The 15976-nt window shown below is 31.9% G+C and overlaps 1 protein-coding gene and 1 long non-coding RNA gene across 5 annotated transcripts; one reads left to right on the plus strand and one right to left on the minus strand.

Moving 5' to 3' along the window:
* Window positions 1-330: 330 nt before the first annotated feature.
* On the plus strand, window positions 331-15947 carry LOC106056097 (F-box/LRR-repeat protein 2-like). Of its 4 annotated transcripts, none has more exons than XM_056020213.1 (12): window positions 331-484; window positions 6572-6822; window positions 6951-7045; window positions 7307-7477; window positions 8252-8355; window positions 9135-9214; window positions 9388-9436; window positions 10047-10283; window positions 10642-10866; window positions 11667-11822; window positions 12853-13035; window positions 14279-15947. In XM_056020213.1, exons 2-12 carry the CDS (start codon window positions 6617-6619, stop codon window positions 14390-14392), a joined length of 1620 nt encoding a protein of 539 aa, XP_055876188.1. In that variant the 5' UTR covers window positions 331-484; window positions 6572-6616; the 3' UTR covers window positions 14393-15947. The 4 variants fall into 4 exon arrangements, with proteins under 4 accessions (XP_055876188.1, XP_055876177.1, XP_055876186.1 ...); XM_056020202.1 differs by lacking the exon at window positions 331-484 and adding an exon at window positions 4462-4833; XM_056020211.1 differs by lacking the exon at window positions 331-484 and adding an exon at window positions 5242-5329.
* On the minus strand, window positions 2638-4496 carry LOC129924580 (uncharacterized). Its single transcript, XR_008776561.1, has 2 exons — window positions 4314-4496; window positions 2638-2790 (listed from the first exon to the last, which is right to left on the minus strand). It is a non-coding gene; the product is annotated as an uncharacterized LOC129924580 (long non-coding RNA).
* Window positions 15948-15976: the final 29 nt, after the last annotated feature.

Genomic DNA, 15976 nt, shown 5'->3' on the forward strand with positions numbered 1-15976 from the left:
TTGCTTTTTATATGTCGTTCGTTGAGTAATGTCTCTGCATTTTCAGCTACCGATGGTTTCAATAGTTTGGGATCAGTTGTAATGATGTCCCTGAGTCTTCTACTTATCAGCAGTTGTGATGGTGAATACGGCAGTCCGCTTATAGGAGTATACTCGAGCATAGCGAGATATGGATCTTTCCCACTTTTGTATGCTTTGAATCCTTTTGATTTCGCACAAAACATAAACAACCAATAATGACGTAATATCATATAATATTAGCACAGAATCTTCTTCGTGCAGTGGAAAATTAAGAATTTTTTGCCTATCTGGAATTCTGGTCAAAGCTCTGGTCAAGGCTATGTCTATGCGTCTACCACGCTGAGGGGGAGACATTGCACGGTGCACTCTTCCTCAATATTCGGACTATAGACAATCAGCCTTATAATTACTTTTATTCTTTTATTTATATATAAAGATCTAGATCTATAGATCTTGATCCAGGGTAGGCGTCTTTGGCTCTCTTGATTGGTTTAGCTATTTTAAAGACCAACTGAAGAGGTTTTGGGGTCAGACGCGGAAACCGGTGTTATACTTTTTTTTAGATTCATAATGCTTAAAAAAACATACATACGAAATTTTAGACATATATTCTTTGTAATTATTTAGATATAAGCAATTTAATGTGAGTTTTAGGGACTATTAAATTTCACAATCTCGAAGCCATTCGAGATCAGTATTTCCCAGACAACCAAGGTCGATGACGTAGTTTAAGGGAAATTAGGTCAAATTTTTCAGTTTATGGCTTAGCGTATTTCCCTATTCCTTTTTACAGGAATGCTAGTTTCTAAAAACAAAGGCGACTAAAACACGCCAATTTATAAAAAGTGGATGTTAGATTTGGGGAAATTAGGTCAAATCACGCAATTTATGGCTTTGCATGTTAGATCTACTGTTTGTCGGCTTATTCTTGATCTAGTCAAGCGAACAGCGTTTCACCCCACGCAGTACCGCGAGCCTCAGTTCACATGTTTCGTTTTAGTCAAGTTACGCAATTTATGGCTTATGTTACTGCTTCAGGCTTATTCTAGTTCTAGATCTACTGCTTTTGATCAAGAGCAGAGTTCTTTTCTCAGATCATTAATGATGTACGAAGTAGACCTAAATTTAGATCTAAATCCAATTAGATGAAGTCTAGATCTAGATCTAGTAATAGTAGTATTGGATATTTAGAGATAAGACCTATCTATTTAGACTGATCCGATCGAGGTGCTGGGCCTAGATCTAGAAAAACAAAGTTTAAAATTATATACTCTGTCTATACACTTAGTGATTATTAACCTATAGTCGTCCCTAAATAGGCCCAATATCATCAATATGGGAAAAAAACAATTATTACAATGTGAATGTTGAGCTCATTCATTGTAGTTATTGTAGTATACGATTATATTTAGTTTGAATCTAGAGTCACAACCCTGTACAACACTAGGCACATAGCTTTAACTTAAACCTTAACTTAGACTTAAAAGTAGTCTGATTTAGATCTACTAGTAAAAAAAGTACTAGATCTAAATTTCTAAAAACTAATCTATAAGGCAAAAATTAGACCTAGATCTACCAATTCTATAATATTATTAATATACGAAATATGGATTTTATTACACTCTTATTTAAATATATTAGTACCGTATATTCGGGCCTTTATACTTACATAGTTCTATAAATATATATCTCACGCTTGACTCATTTGTTGATTGGAATAGAATCATTAGATTATTAGATAGTTAAGTTAGCAAGTTAATCTGTAACTGTAGGTAACAAAGTTTTAAATTGTGTTTAGACTATAAATGAAAGAGATTATCCTACTGGAGAAGGAGTTGTCGTTTTTTTCTTTTCTCTGGGAAGTCAGGGAAGTGGAAAATAAATTATAGTATCAATATAATGTTAAGTAATGCATATAGGCTACTGTTGATGTAATTACGCAACTCATTTTATTAAATTTTAGTAACCCAATTATTGCCAGTTAATCACTGAATATATATATTTTTTTTATTGTTATTAAAAAATGCAGAGCTATTCATAATTTAAAGTGTTTAATAAATAAGGCTGGCAGTCGAGTCGAAAGATTAATGAGAAATGCAGTATTTTCCATGGCTACGCAGCCCCAGCTGCAAACTAGATATTTTGCCGCGTCCAGCGAAGACATAACCATATTCAGCTGGTGGTCAATTTAAATGTTCTTTACAGCGTCTACGTCTTCCCTCATCAGTGGATTTTCTTTTGGCCTCTAATATGTATTCCAAGTTTCTAATAAATAGCATCATTCGAAGAATGAGATCCAACTTATTTTTTAAAAATGTAACCCCTTTACAGATCAAGTCATCATTGCAATGGACATTCAGATCTGCATTAACATAAAAATGATCAAAATTTGAATAGGTTTCGAAACGCAGAAAGTTGTGTGGTTTGCATTCCGAACTGTCTTCTCTGTGGTCTCAGGTTCAAACATTGACCACTGCCATTAACTAACATCCTGCTAGAGTTTTGGGCTATGACTTAATAATATTAAATCCTGATTCGAAACTTTGTCTAAACCTAGCAAGTGAAAAGGAACATACTAAAATAATGTTGTGTGTATAATGAAGAACTCTATTAAAATGTGATTTTGTATTTACATTTATTGGTATTTATTATATAAAATAAGATTGTAGAATGTTTCTGTGATTTGTTTCGCAGGGAATATTGTATTTCCAAAATGATGAAAGATCCATCTAGTAAACTTGTCTGTATGCCACATGTCATATATGTTTCCTGTAAAATAGATTTTTAAAAATTTATTTATTAACATTTATACTTAATTATGTATACATATATAGAACTAGTGGTTATATATATATATATATATATATATATATATATATATATATATATATTATATATGTTATACTGATTATCTGATCTAACATCACATCTAACTCTTATTGTTCTTAATAATAATAAATTACTCTACTCTAGGTCTAGGCAATCTAATATATATAAGACCAGGGCCGGTCTTAAGCCACTGCAACCTATGCGGTCGCAGTGGGCCCTGCACTTTCATAGGCTTCGTGCTAATTCTAGGTGTAATAGTTAAATTGCAATATATATATATATATATATCGGTATATATAAAACCTGGAAATCTCATAAAAATCTCCTGAAAAATAGACAAAATTGTGGGTGTCATTCATTCCGAAAACGCTAATCCTACGCGCGATAAACGAAATTAGACATTGTCAGCTTTCATGTACTAAAATGTAATAATCAGGCAAATTTTCACTTTAATCAGAAGTTTCCATACTTTATTTACTTTAATAGAGTGACTGGCATTTTAATATGCCATAGGTTGCGAAGTTCGTAAAGTAAAGTTAATTTGATCGTAATCTTGTACTTAGTAAAGATTTAATAAATTCAAAGTCGAATTTTTTTAAAATACGAAATCTTAATTTTCACTTATTATCCTTATTCCCACCCAGACTAGGCCCCGCGCAATCAGTTTCACATAGGGCCTCGCAATCGTTAGGACCGCCCTGTTTAAGTTTAAGACTTAAAGAAATGTCACATGTGTTTAGTAAAAATCTGTATTTTATATTACAAATATAAATGATGACTTATTATTTTTTTAGATCTAAAGTTTAGCCTTATTAATAAGTATAGTAAGGGCTAGTAAAGAATATAAATATATTCTATATAGATTTAGCTTAGGCTTTAGGTTTAGTCCTTGACTATTATAATATTATATTTATATCTATGAATAATCTTTATGCTATCGCTAGGACACTACTCACTAGGTCTTACTATTACAAACTATTACCAAAAAATGTTGGCGACTGGGCTTAGACTTAACATAGAGGCTAGTCTAGATTACTCTAGATTCTAGATCTACTTAATTAGTTAAATCTACTAGTTTATAAACTATTACTAGTACTACACTAGTAGTATTACTACAATTAGTACAATAATGCAAGTCAAGTATTTATAAACTCTAGATCTAGTGAGTGACTCTAGTAAAAGTGTTAGAAGGCCTAGCTAGAATTAGACTTAGAGTGAGAGATATAGAAAATAATATAGATTATACTAAATTATAGATAGATCTAACCATTTAGTTTTGTTATAACTATTAGACTTAGTATAGTCTAAGTATAGTATACCTAGACCTAGTCCTAGATGATCTACTAGTACTTGATGATACTAGAGACTACTACTAGAGTAGACTAGGTCTAGAGTCTAGATCTGAGTAGTAGATCTAGTGACAATCTAGTGACTAGTCCTATATATTTACTATTTACCTATACCTATTATTATAATCTATCTATAATTATATTAATTCAATAGTCTGCTCTAGAATATATTTTGAAAAAGTAGAAGAGTTCTCTTCATGGCATTTCGGTGCATCCCATGATAAGTATCATTTAAAATTGTTGGACAGCTACATTTAGATAAGTTTATCATCTGAATCGCTATCAATAACGTATCCAGCCATGTCTATTTTTATTTACATTTTCTCAGTCCATTACAATACGTCACTTCCGGTTTCGGCCATTGAAGCTGATTTTCAAATCTCGTTATTTTTTACACTTTCAAATTACTTTTTCTAATATAAATACGCTTTTCTAAAATCTCAAATTTTTAGGAACTAACTTTGATGCTATCTACTATCTAAATCAATCGCTATCTCAATTTCGAAAAAAACCTCTTCAGTTGGTCTTTAAGTAACACTTAAAATAGAAGTTTATTCATTTAAACTTATGACTTATAGTTTTCTTTATACAGGGACAGACTACTCTAATTTTCTTAAATTATACTTAAAACAATGTAAGATTACAGACAAACAAAATATTAATTAAATAGTCAATAGATCAAGATCTAGATTAGATCCATATTAATAGATTATATAGGCATTATAGGTCTAGATCTAAATAGTTATCAATAAGACTAAATAACTTTCTGATAATATTATTATTAGATCTAATCAATTTCAGTTATTTCTTATTTAAAGTTATTTCTAGTATTTTCTAGCTAGATCTATATAGATCTAGACTCAAGACAAGTCAGTGAAATTACTAGTCTGAGTCTAGAGTAGAGCTAAGAGTCTAGCTAGGGCTACTAGCTAGAGTTAGAGACTAGTTTTAACAACACATTTAACACAGTCATTGGTTAATATGCATGACGCGTAGGACGTAATCATCTTCTTTTTTGAAGTAACGTCTGTATTATATAAGAAGTCACAGTGATATTCTCATTCACTGTTTTAGTGTTTAAGTTTAGTGATTCACAGGACTCACACTACACAGTAGTCAGTACACTACAGGTGAAACTTTAGACAGTTCAGTTTCAGAGAAATGTATATGATTATCATAATTATAATTATGATTTAATATATCTTATTTTATATAATCTAATATTACCTAATAAGCTTCTTGACTTAGTCTTAGATTGTCTTCTAAAAAGTTCTTAAATTAATTAGATCTAGATCTATATTAATATTATTATTATATATAATATAATAAAACATTATGTATAGAATCTAATACTCAATGCAAGTGACTGATCTTTGTGGAGACAGCTTGCCGCCCAAAGCGCCAAACAGCTTTGGAGGATCTAAGTCTAAGTAAACAAATTATAATAAATCAAAGTGATAATCCAGAAGTACACTTTTTTCTCTGGCAATTCTTATCAGCCTCAACATGGTGCTCAGGTGAAAAGGGTCATTAGAAGAAACAATAAAGGTCAATAGGGAAGCAAAAAAGACCTCTCTTTTTGGTGCCTAAGGACTGAGTTCATTGAAGAAAGGCCCAAAAGCTCCAACAACTATGTCACCATCCACGCACCGTTCCTCAATAGGGCGTTTTTTTCTATGGCGGACACCTGCATGGCTGATGTGGGACAGAGAAGAAATATGGGAGAGTTTCCTCAGTGTGTTTGGACTTTGGCCTCCCTTTTGGATACGCGCCATTGAAAATAGGGATGTAATAATTTACATCTTCTCAAACAGGCAGATGGAGTCAAGCTTCCATAGCCATAGGTCTAGAAATCCATGACACTATAAAACACTGCACTCATCCTCTATCTTTGGAATCGAAGACATTGCAGTTGATAGCCAGGGAGATGAAACTGTACTACTAGATTTATTATTAGATAAGAAGATCCTGACATAGTCTAACCCCTAGATCTAGACAGTGAGGACTGCGGATCTAGATCTAGAGGGACATTGCTATATACAGTGTTACTTTTGAACACTTGGTATCATTATAGCCACGTATAACTCAAAAGAGTTTGTAAAATGTTTTACATGTTTCAAATGTTCCCTCAGTTTTTAAGAAAATTTGAAGAAAAATTACATCCTAACCCAACCCTCCCACAGGATAACAGGGGGATAGCACTGGGAAGGGTCTGAACCTGGGACCACCAAGACCAATACCACTCTACCAGGCATCCATACTGTAATTTAAATGTAATTTAATTCGATTGGTATAATTGTTTTAATTTTCTTTCTTAACAGAGTGTTAGTATTTTATAACACAAAAAAATTTTTAAACCCTTTGTTTTTTAGCCTCTTGTATTCACTTTCCAACATTATCAACTGTAAAAAAAAAAAATGGTTTGGAAACTAAGTGACTTGTGCCTGCAATGTATACAACAACACCTGCATAGATATCCAGATTTGGGATGCAATCTTACAACCGTACACAAAGAAATGCTTATTGATAGATTGGCCTGTCATGATCTCTTTTTCTCAGATCGACTGATTCATATAAAGAACCATTTATTCACATCGTCATTGCGCCACATCAACCTTCAAAGGTAAGGAGAAATAGTACTTAAGATGGGATCAACTATTTTTATTTTTTTGATGAAAATTTACATTTTTACGTCATAAAAAGGTTCAATATTTAATATTTTTTAAAATTTTATTTGCTTTATTTTTAAAGATGCCCACAAATTACAGATCAAGTTTTACAGTTGTTAGGAAGTTCAGGATGTAAATTAGAAGTCCTAATTTTAAATAAACTTGAGAGTGTAACAGGTCAGTAATTGTTTTAAGTGAATGTTAATATATAATGTACAATCCTTTTCTCTCCATCATAACCTTGTTATAGAATATAGATGAACTATTCAGTGGGTTCAAGCACAGACAGTTCTCGGTAGTTTATTTTTTAGAAGACTATCTTCGAATCATCTTTATCAGTATTTTTATGTAAACTTATGTTTATTGTATTTCCGAATGAATGTTGTAAGACGTAATAATTCTCTTTATGGTTATTAGTATTGTTGTTGTTCATTTCAGATGCTGGCATTCAAGCAGTAACTCAGGCTCAGGATGCACTTCTTGTACTTCATCTCAAATATTTGAGAAATGTGACGCAGAACATATTAAACTTTATAACTGCTCCAAAGTTGTGGTTTTTCAAACTAGAACATTGCTATAATCAAAGCAAGACCTGGACCAATGCAACAAGTAAGTCACCTGAAAGCAGCAGCATATACCCTTTTTTTTTTTTTTAAAGATTTAACTAAACTTAAGATGGAGCCACTTTTCAGTTCTTAGTCGGGACAAGCCAGACTTTCCCTTGTGGGGCATTGTCAGAGAATGCCAATCATGCCCTTCAAAGCTGCATACTCTATTGACAGGCCTGAACAAGACTCTTGTTTTAAATAAACTTTAAGATAAAGCCAGTTTTCAGATCAGGATAACTGATCTGAACCCTCTGACATAAAAAAATGAGAATAAAGAAGAAGAAGTCATTTTAAATTCATTATAATCGCATTGACTTTCATTCCACTAGTTCCAATTAGAGACCCAGCTGCTTGGTAAATCATTTTAAAGCAGTCATAAAGTTATAGAACTATTCTATTCTATTCATACTTTTTTTTATAATTTTCAGAGACTACTGCATGACTCCTGTGCCTAAAGGCAATCATCTTTTTAGAGAGTTTCTTAAACACTATCAATCTTTTTCTTTTCATTGTTTTTTTAGGACTAAAGATTCAGAAGACAATTGAATTAAAATGTATTCAAACTGATTCCACTGATAGTAAAAGAGTTGGAAAATCATTATTATTTTTTTTTTTTAAACCTCTTTTCGGAAGAGTTATCGGACACACACTGTGGTTGTTTTGTTGCAAGAGTAATATTTGTTGAAATAATTTCATTTTATGTTTGCTTTTAATTTTAATTGAATCTATAACTTGCCATCTACTTACTTTTCAATAACTTCTTTCTTTTTTTCAGGTTTATCTTCATTTTTAGTGCGCAATCCTTCCATTAAAGTTCTAAAAATAACCTTACCACATGACTTCATTCCAATAATTGCAAAGCATTTAAGAAGCTCACTGGTGAGAAGCCATTTCATTATATCTTTGTTAAACATTTTTATATCATTAATATTTACTTCGGTGGCGTGATGGCTGTATGGTAAAGCACATGGCTTCTGAACTGAGGCATCCTGGGTTCTAATCCTTGTGAAGACTGGAATTTTGAATTTTGGGATCTTTAGGGCGCCTCTGAGTCCACCCAGCTCTAATGGATACCTGACATTGGTTGGGGAAAAGTAGAGGCGGTTGGTAATTGTGCAGGCCACATGACACTCATTAACCGTAGGCCACAGAAAAAGATGACCTTTCATCTGCTCCATAGATCGCAAGGTCTGAACAGGGTAATTTACTTTACTTTAATATTTACTTCACTGTTCAATGTATTGTGTTTTTTTTTCTCATCTAAGATAAATAAAAGTGAAAGTGGCTTATAAAACTAGTCACTTAGTGATGAGATCAATTTTGAGATCAATGAATTAATAAAATAAAATTTCAATATGTGTAAAATTCTGAAGATTAAGGATGACTACAGTATTTTACATTACAAAGAAATCCCTGTTGCAACTTGCATATTTTGCCACATCTATATATAATAGCTTTAAAAAATGTGTCCAGGTCATTTGATTTTTATTTCTACTAAATCTAATGATTTTGAGCAATGCTGTCTGTGATCTTCTAAATGGTCTCTATTGCTCATTGTTATAATTGAGATCATTCTTATGTTAATTATTATCTCAATATCAACTGTTGTATGAGACCAGTCAAACATTTATTTCTATATTTGAATCATATTTTCATAGGAAGAATTAAGAACATCATTTCAACTTGCCACTGATGATAGTATAGAGCATTTAGCTCAGTACTGCCCTAATCTCAACAAGTAAATCTATTTTTTTTTCTTTAAATCAGTTTTTTTGTTTACGAAAAAATTAAAAATATTTATGACATATGCTTTTAGATTTATTATATTTTGAAAGATTATATATATTATCTAGATCACAGGACTATCTGTTTAATAATGAATACATTTTTTTTTTAAATCTAATTTTTCAGATTAGATCTTAATGGAGCTAAGTCTGTTGGAAAAGATTCTTTGATTAAGGTGATTATAATTTACATGCATGCGTAATTACTGAAAAGAAAATTGTATAGTTTTACCTGTTATGTGTTCAATGTTGTGTATATATGAAATGGTGTGAACGCTTGTTAAAATAGGAAAAAAGAGAGGCTGGAAAAGACGGTGTAATGTGAAGATTTAGTTTTTCTTTAAGCCAAGATTAAATTACTTATAAATGAAGGAGTTACAGTTCTGTGTCAATGTTTTATTATACAGTCTCATACTCTCGTAAAAAAAAATACCCTTTTATTTTAATTTTACATCTTAGTATTTCATGTAAAGTTCCCCTTTTAGACTTTTAGATCCATATGTGACAGATGATACTCATCTTTACCCATGGCAAATAGTTAACAGGGGTGTTATTTGGCTATCATAACGACTAGCTGTCTTTCTATCCCCAAATAATATCTGATACACATTAGAGTTGGTTGGATTCAGCAACATCCTAAAAATCTCTTATGTTCAAGATCCCAGTTCTCAGTTGGATTCAAACTTGTGACTTAACATTTCAGAAGCCAAGCACTTAACCACTCCACTAGCACGGACCCATTAGATGTAAAACTAGTCAATGATTTCTTTTTATTTAAACTTTCAGCTCTTTCAAGCCTGCACACAAATGGTCAATTTGGATTTAGGATACTGCAGTCGGATATCATCCCCACCCGAGTGTGAGGTATTATGGACATTGCCTCAGTCTCTGACCTCCCTGTCTCTGTGTGGAATGATGTTACAAGATAAAGAGATTCTAGTGGAATGCATTACACGTCTGCCTCGGCTGACAGCCTTAAAGTTATGTGGTGTCCCAGCACTAACAGATGAAACTCTAACACAGGTTTTTAAAGAAAATTTTTAAATAAAAACACATTAATTTATTTTCATTATTTATCACAAAAAATTGAGCCAATTGAAAGTAAAACTGCTGTTAACTTTGATCAGGTGATCAAATTAGTTTTAACTTTTTAAAAACTGTTTTCATATGAACTTTTTGCAAGTGCATGGCCAGTTAGTTAGTTATTTAATAAATAACATATTTAAGTAAAATCTTTTTTTTTACATAATTTTAATGCATATAAACACACAATTTTCATGATTTTTGTTCTAGAGATACCCTTTTTACGTAGTGATGTGGTTCAACTAATACTCGAATTAAAAAAAAGACCTAAACATTCACTGATCATTTTGTGTTTCAGATTGCTGAAAAGATTGGTAATCGACTACTAGGCTTAAACTTGAGTGGCATTGGGGTGAATGAAATAACAGACATAGGCTTAAAAGCAGTGGCGAAATATTGCACTCACTTGGAAGCTCTCCACATCAGTATGCTGAGAGAAGTAACAGGTGTAACACTAGCACCCATATTTTTAGACCCTAACAGAGCTTCCAAGATAACAGAACTTGCTGCTAATTGTAAAAAGGTAAACACTATGATATGGATAGGATTTGAACTTCTAAAGCCCTGACACTAATGGAGTTGAAAGATGATGATATGGTAGTCTAAGAACTTAAGCCAGCTACTGTTTTAATTTGCTTTTGTGTAAATATTGTGGTGAGAATATTTTGATAGTTGTAAATGAAATGATACAGAAGAACAATAGGCATTTATTTTAACACCAGAAATACATATAATTATATATTAAGGTCCATACAACTGCTATTTAAGATCGAAAATGGAAACATGATTTTAGTGCTACGATGATTAAAAAAAAACAAGGAGTCCATGAGAACATGAGGCACCCTAATTGGGCCTCTCCATGAACAAGCTATTTTATATCACAGTGCAAGATGGGCCAATGTCTCATTGGTTCATATTTTGCAAGTAAGAGTAAAAGCAAAGTTCCCCTTTCAGACCTTGTGATCTATAAGGCAGTTGATGTAAAAATAATCTGTTTCTGTGGCCCACAGTTAACGAGGATGTCATGTGGCCAACTCAATGACCACAACAGCCTTTACTTTCCCCAGCTAATATCAGGGTGAACTCAGAGGCACCCTAAAGATCCAATCTTCACCAGGATTTGAACCTGGGACCCCTGGTTCAGAAGCCAAGTGCTTTACCGTTCATCCACGATGCTTCCAATGATGATTTAAGTGATGTGTAATAATCAATTCTATTTTCTTAGTCAAGTTTTTTTTCATCGCAAAGTATTATTTGCCCACTTCATGAAGTTTATAAGCTTCGAAACCTTAGAACTTCATTTGATATTTTCATTTCTTTTAGATGGATGTTAATTTGCTGGATCAAATTATGTACAGTTGTCCGAATCTCAAAATTTTGGATGTGTCTGGCTTGAATGAAGTCACAGACCAGATGATAATCACTTTAGCTGACCATTCCCCTAAGTTGACTCAGCTACATCTGAAAGGCTGTAAGCAGGTCAGTCACAACCTGATATTGCCATGTAGAGGGACAAAGTCCATTGTTAAAAAAAAAGATATTGAAATACACCTTCACTTTCTTTATAATTAATATTTGATACGCTTGGTAAATGTTGCAGATCCTACCTATTGTAAATCTCCTGTAGATAGTGCAGATTCAAACATCATGTACATAACACTTGTTCATAAAATTTAACACGGCTTATTAACAATTGCTTTTGTGTCAATAGTGAAGCTACTGCTCTTGAGTCTAAGGGCCTTTTTCTTACCTATCTTTCACATGAGTCGATCTGTACGTAAAATAAATTTTGGACTTTATTTCTATTAATGTCTTGAAAAATGTCATTACAATTTCTAATTAAAAACTTCTTTATGTAAATATTGAAAATACACATTTAGCTTCATAAAAAAAAAATCATGTTTTATTATTAAAAAGAAAAAGTGTATCAATATCATAATGACAATATCACTTTTTCATCAATCTTTTGTCAATTAAAATAAAGGATATTAATGTAACCATTCTTTTTTTTTAAAGAATAAATTGTGCAGTAAACGTATTCTTTCGGTCAATGCCAGCTCTATGTAAGTCATTTGCAAGCTGTTTATGTTTTAAAATACATGTGGGATGTGTTTCTGAGTGGTAAAAACCACTTGGCCACCTATCAAGAGGTCTCGTGTTCAAATCCCAACTCAAGCTGAGTGGAGTTTTCTGAGCAACTAAAGGCAGCAAGGAAACCTTCCGCTGGCCCACAAAAGAGATTGGATCATAGTGGACCGAGCATGCTATTAGCATGAAAGTTGCGCTATACAAAATTATATTAAATTAGCTTTGTATGACTCTCTGTTGAGCTTTAACTCTTTCTCTCCGTAAATTATTTACCACATTCTGGTGGAATCAACGTAGGTATTGTCAGTTAGGAGAGAAAGAGTTAATGCCCTGGATGGAAAAAAAATATTAAACTCAAGGCAAGACCTTCTGTTGGTCTTATCCTGTCTTCTCTAAGAGCTTTTCATTTTGTACTCTAAAGGTTACAGATGCAGCTATTTGTTACTTGAGTGGGTGCTGCCCGCTCACAAGTATGTGCTTGTCTGGCCTGCATGCCCTTACAGATAAGAGCATTTTCTGTTTAGCCAGCAGCTGTCCACAGCTGGAAGAGATCTATCTAAATGGGTGTGCCAATATTTCACCCGTGGCTGTTCAATATTTAAAGGTGAGTTCATCTATTGAAGTGGAATTTTTTTTTTGTTAAGATGATCCTATTAGTAGAATCTAATTTGTGACAGATTTCTTCAGATTGATTTGTGGAGGTAATGAAAATTATTATGCCCTAGTCCCAACCTCCTGTAGGATGGCAGCTGGCAGGGTTTGAACCCTGGACCATTGAAATGAAATTCTAAAACACATACCACACAACCAGATATTCATACATAAAAGAGACCTTTCTCTACACCCGAAACAATGCCAATTATGATGATTGACAAAAAAAGACTACTAATACAAATAAAAGCTACTTTTCTTATTCATGGTAAACCAGTTACAGAATAAAAACTGAAAACATCTAGGTCTAATAATAAATGTAAAGTTATCATAAAATCTTCATATTGATGAAATCATAAAAAAAAAAAATCAAACAAACCATTAGGGTTTCTTAAAATAAATCAAACAAGAACATAAAACTAAAATGCTATTTAACTTGGTTAGACCACTGTTAAAATAAGCCTCAATTCAAGAAAACTTAAACTAGCAAATATGCAAAATAGAGCAGTTAAATTTATAACAAAGAAATATTCACATTTGATTAGAGTAACACAGTTATTAAAATTCCTTCATTTAGACACACTAGGACATAAGACTAAAAACTAAAGTAGCAGTGATAAGAAAACACTGAACCATAAGTTATGATTACACAACCTAATAATAAACTTAGAAAGACACAATGGTAAAGGCACATTTATTATTCCATTTGGTAGGACAAAGTTGTATAAGAGCTTTCTTCCCTAGTGCTATTAGAGCATGGAATATGTTATCTGAATCAGACTGGAAAACCAACCACTCCTTATATTTTTTAAGTCCCTGATTAACATTCATGACTAGCTTGAGATAACGTACCCCATAGGACGAAATTATCTTCTCTTTTGAAGTAGCATCTGTAATTTATAAGAAGAAAAGTTATTTAGCTCTCTTTACTTCACATTCAGTTACAAAATAAAACATAAAATACAAAGGTTGTAAAAATAGTCGTGTTTTTTATACCAGTAGGTTCTTTTCCTAGAAAATTATTTTGGTGCTGTTCTTACCTATTAAAGTTTTGATTGAAAATTTAACTATTCATAGTAAGCATCTACTTTCTAAGTAAAAAAAAAAAAGAAATTTTGCATAAATGTCAATAGTTATTAACTCTTTTTGCCACCTCTATTATTTCTTGAAACTGTTTACTTTTGATCCACTCACAGGACTGCTGCTTAGGAAGATTGTATGTGAAGCATAACATTCCCAATGCCAATCCAAACCAGCTCATGGCCAAAAACTTGGACACAGGGGAGTTCTGTCGAGCAGATTTGCTTTAAAATTCATTCCTAAATTTGTCTCAATAAAATACAGGGTAAAGTATATCTAAACTTCAATATCAATGTTTTACAGAGCAGTTTTTTTTTAACCTTTGTTTTAAAATGAAATGTTCTGCATTGAAAACCTTTTAAAAATACTGGTGACTTCTATTTTTATTCAGTTTCTTCCAGCTGTGCTTATTATTATGAAAAATTGTATTTTTAACCTAGTGCAATAATTGTTATGTAATATTGAAGTGAAAAATTTGTTTACTTGACTATCTCCATGCATATGGTTTGAATTGTTTCTTTAAAGACGAAACGTGTTGTGTGTTAAGAAAAGTTCATTTCAGTAGGGAACAAACTCGTACTCCTTCCATATTGGGAAACTGTATTCATCAAAGTTTATCATGTCAGCAGAGGTGCTGACTGTTAGTTTTACCAGTCAAAAAAATAATTCACACTACAACTGACAATGGCCCATTAATTTATAAATTTAGATATTGAGTTATGTATGCATTTTCTTGAAGTGTTCTCATAATTTTTAAAATAATTGTTAAACAACTAATCAGGTTTATGTAACTGTAGCTTAGGTTTGGCTGTAGATTTTAGTCAAATGAAAAAAAGATAAACAATACTTGATTATAGATTTTGTTCAATATCTGTTACAAGCATTTTGTTTTGTCAGTTAAATAGTTTATACCACTATTCATTCAAGCTCATATTAGGAAAATTGTTTTTATTATTCAACAATGTTTGGGGTCAATACTTTAATTTATAATTCAATCAAGATCATATTGGGTCACTTTGATTTGTATTCTTGGCCAACTTTCTTCTCAGTCTGAGGCCATCATGACTGTTGAAACAGGGTAAGGAGCCAAAAAGTTAATTTTGAAGTAAAAACAATCATTATGTTCAATCAAAATTCATATCTGTTGTCCAACTGTAGGCCTCCTAAAATTACAAGTTTTTCTGTCATTTAATATTGTTTTTTTTTAAATACCTTCCTAAACAAACTCTAGATAGAAATCAGTTTGGTCAACAGTTAAAAGAAATAGTCAACATAATATGGTAAATTGCTAATCACTTACGACATTTATGTGAGTGATAGGTTTGTTTTAACTATTACATTTTTTTTTACAGTTTCAATCTGCTAGCTTTAGTTATACTTGGCATTCAGAATTTGTGAAATTATTATTTTTCTTTTGTGTTGTCATTTCAAACATTTTTCGGAAACTTCACAAATACTTATTTTCAACCAGCTATCAACTTAATTTTGTATTTGTTTATTGAGAATTTAAATTCACAAATGATGGTTGTAGAAGTTTGTTTTTGTTTTTAGAATTTATGTTTTTCATGTCTCACATACAAATGAGGCAGTGAAGCTTCTGAACTAAGGAAATTGAAGCATATGTTGACCTGGGAATTCTAAAAATACAAAATTGTAGAAATAGCTCTACACATAAAAGCTTATCATTTGTTTTGTATTTGTTTTTTGCTTTTTTTTTAAACAAAATATGACCTGTACATATTCAATATATATAATGATACTTGTACATTCTATTGTTTAACATATTATGTTATTATCTCTTAAAAACATTTCTA

The sequence above is a fragment of the Biomphalaria glabrata genome, chromosome 1 (assembly GCF_947242115.1).
Source record: "Biomphalaria glabrata chromosome 1, xgBioGlab47.1, whole genome shotgun sequence".
In the NCBI taxonomy this organism is placed as follows: domain Eukaryota; kingdom Metazoa; phylum Mollusca; class Gastropoda; family Planorbidae; genus Biomphalaria; species Biomphalaria glabrata.

Bases quoted from the DNA above. Each gene is read 5' to 3' on its own strand.
- LOC106056097 (XM_056020213.1), top strand. From the start codon at position 6,617: ATGGTTTGGAAACTAAGTGACTTGTGCCTGCAATGTATACAACAACAC. The intron at 9,215-9,387 runs GTAAATCTATTT...CTAATTTTTCAG, and splicing joins TACTGCCCTAATCTCAACAA to ATTAGATCTTAATGGAGCTA. The intron at 13,036-14,278 runs GTGAGTTCATCT...ATCCACTCACAG, and splicing joins TGGCTGTTCAATATTTAAAG to GACTGCTGCTTAGGAAGATT.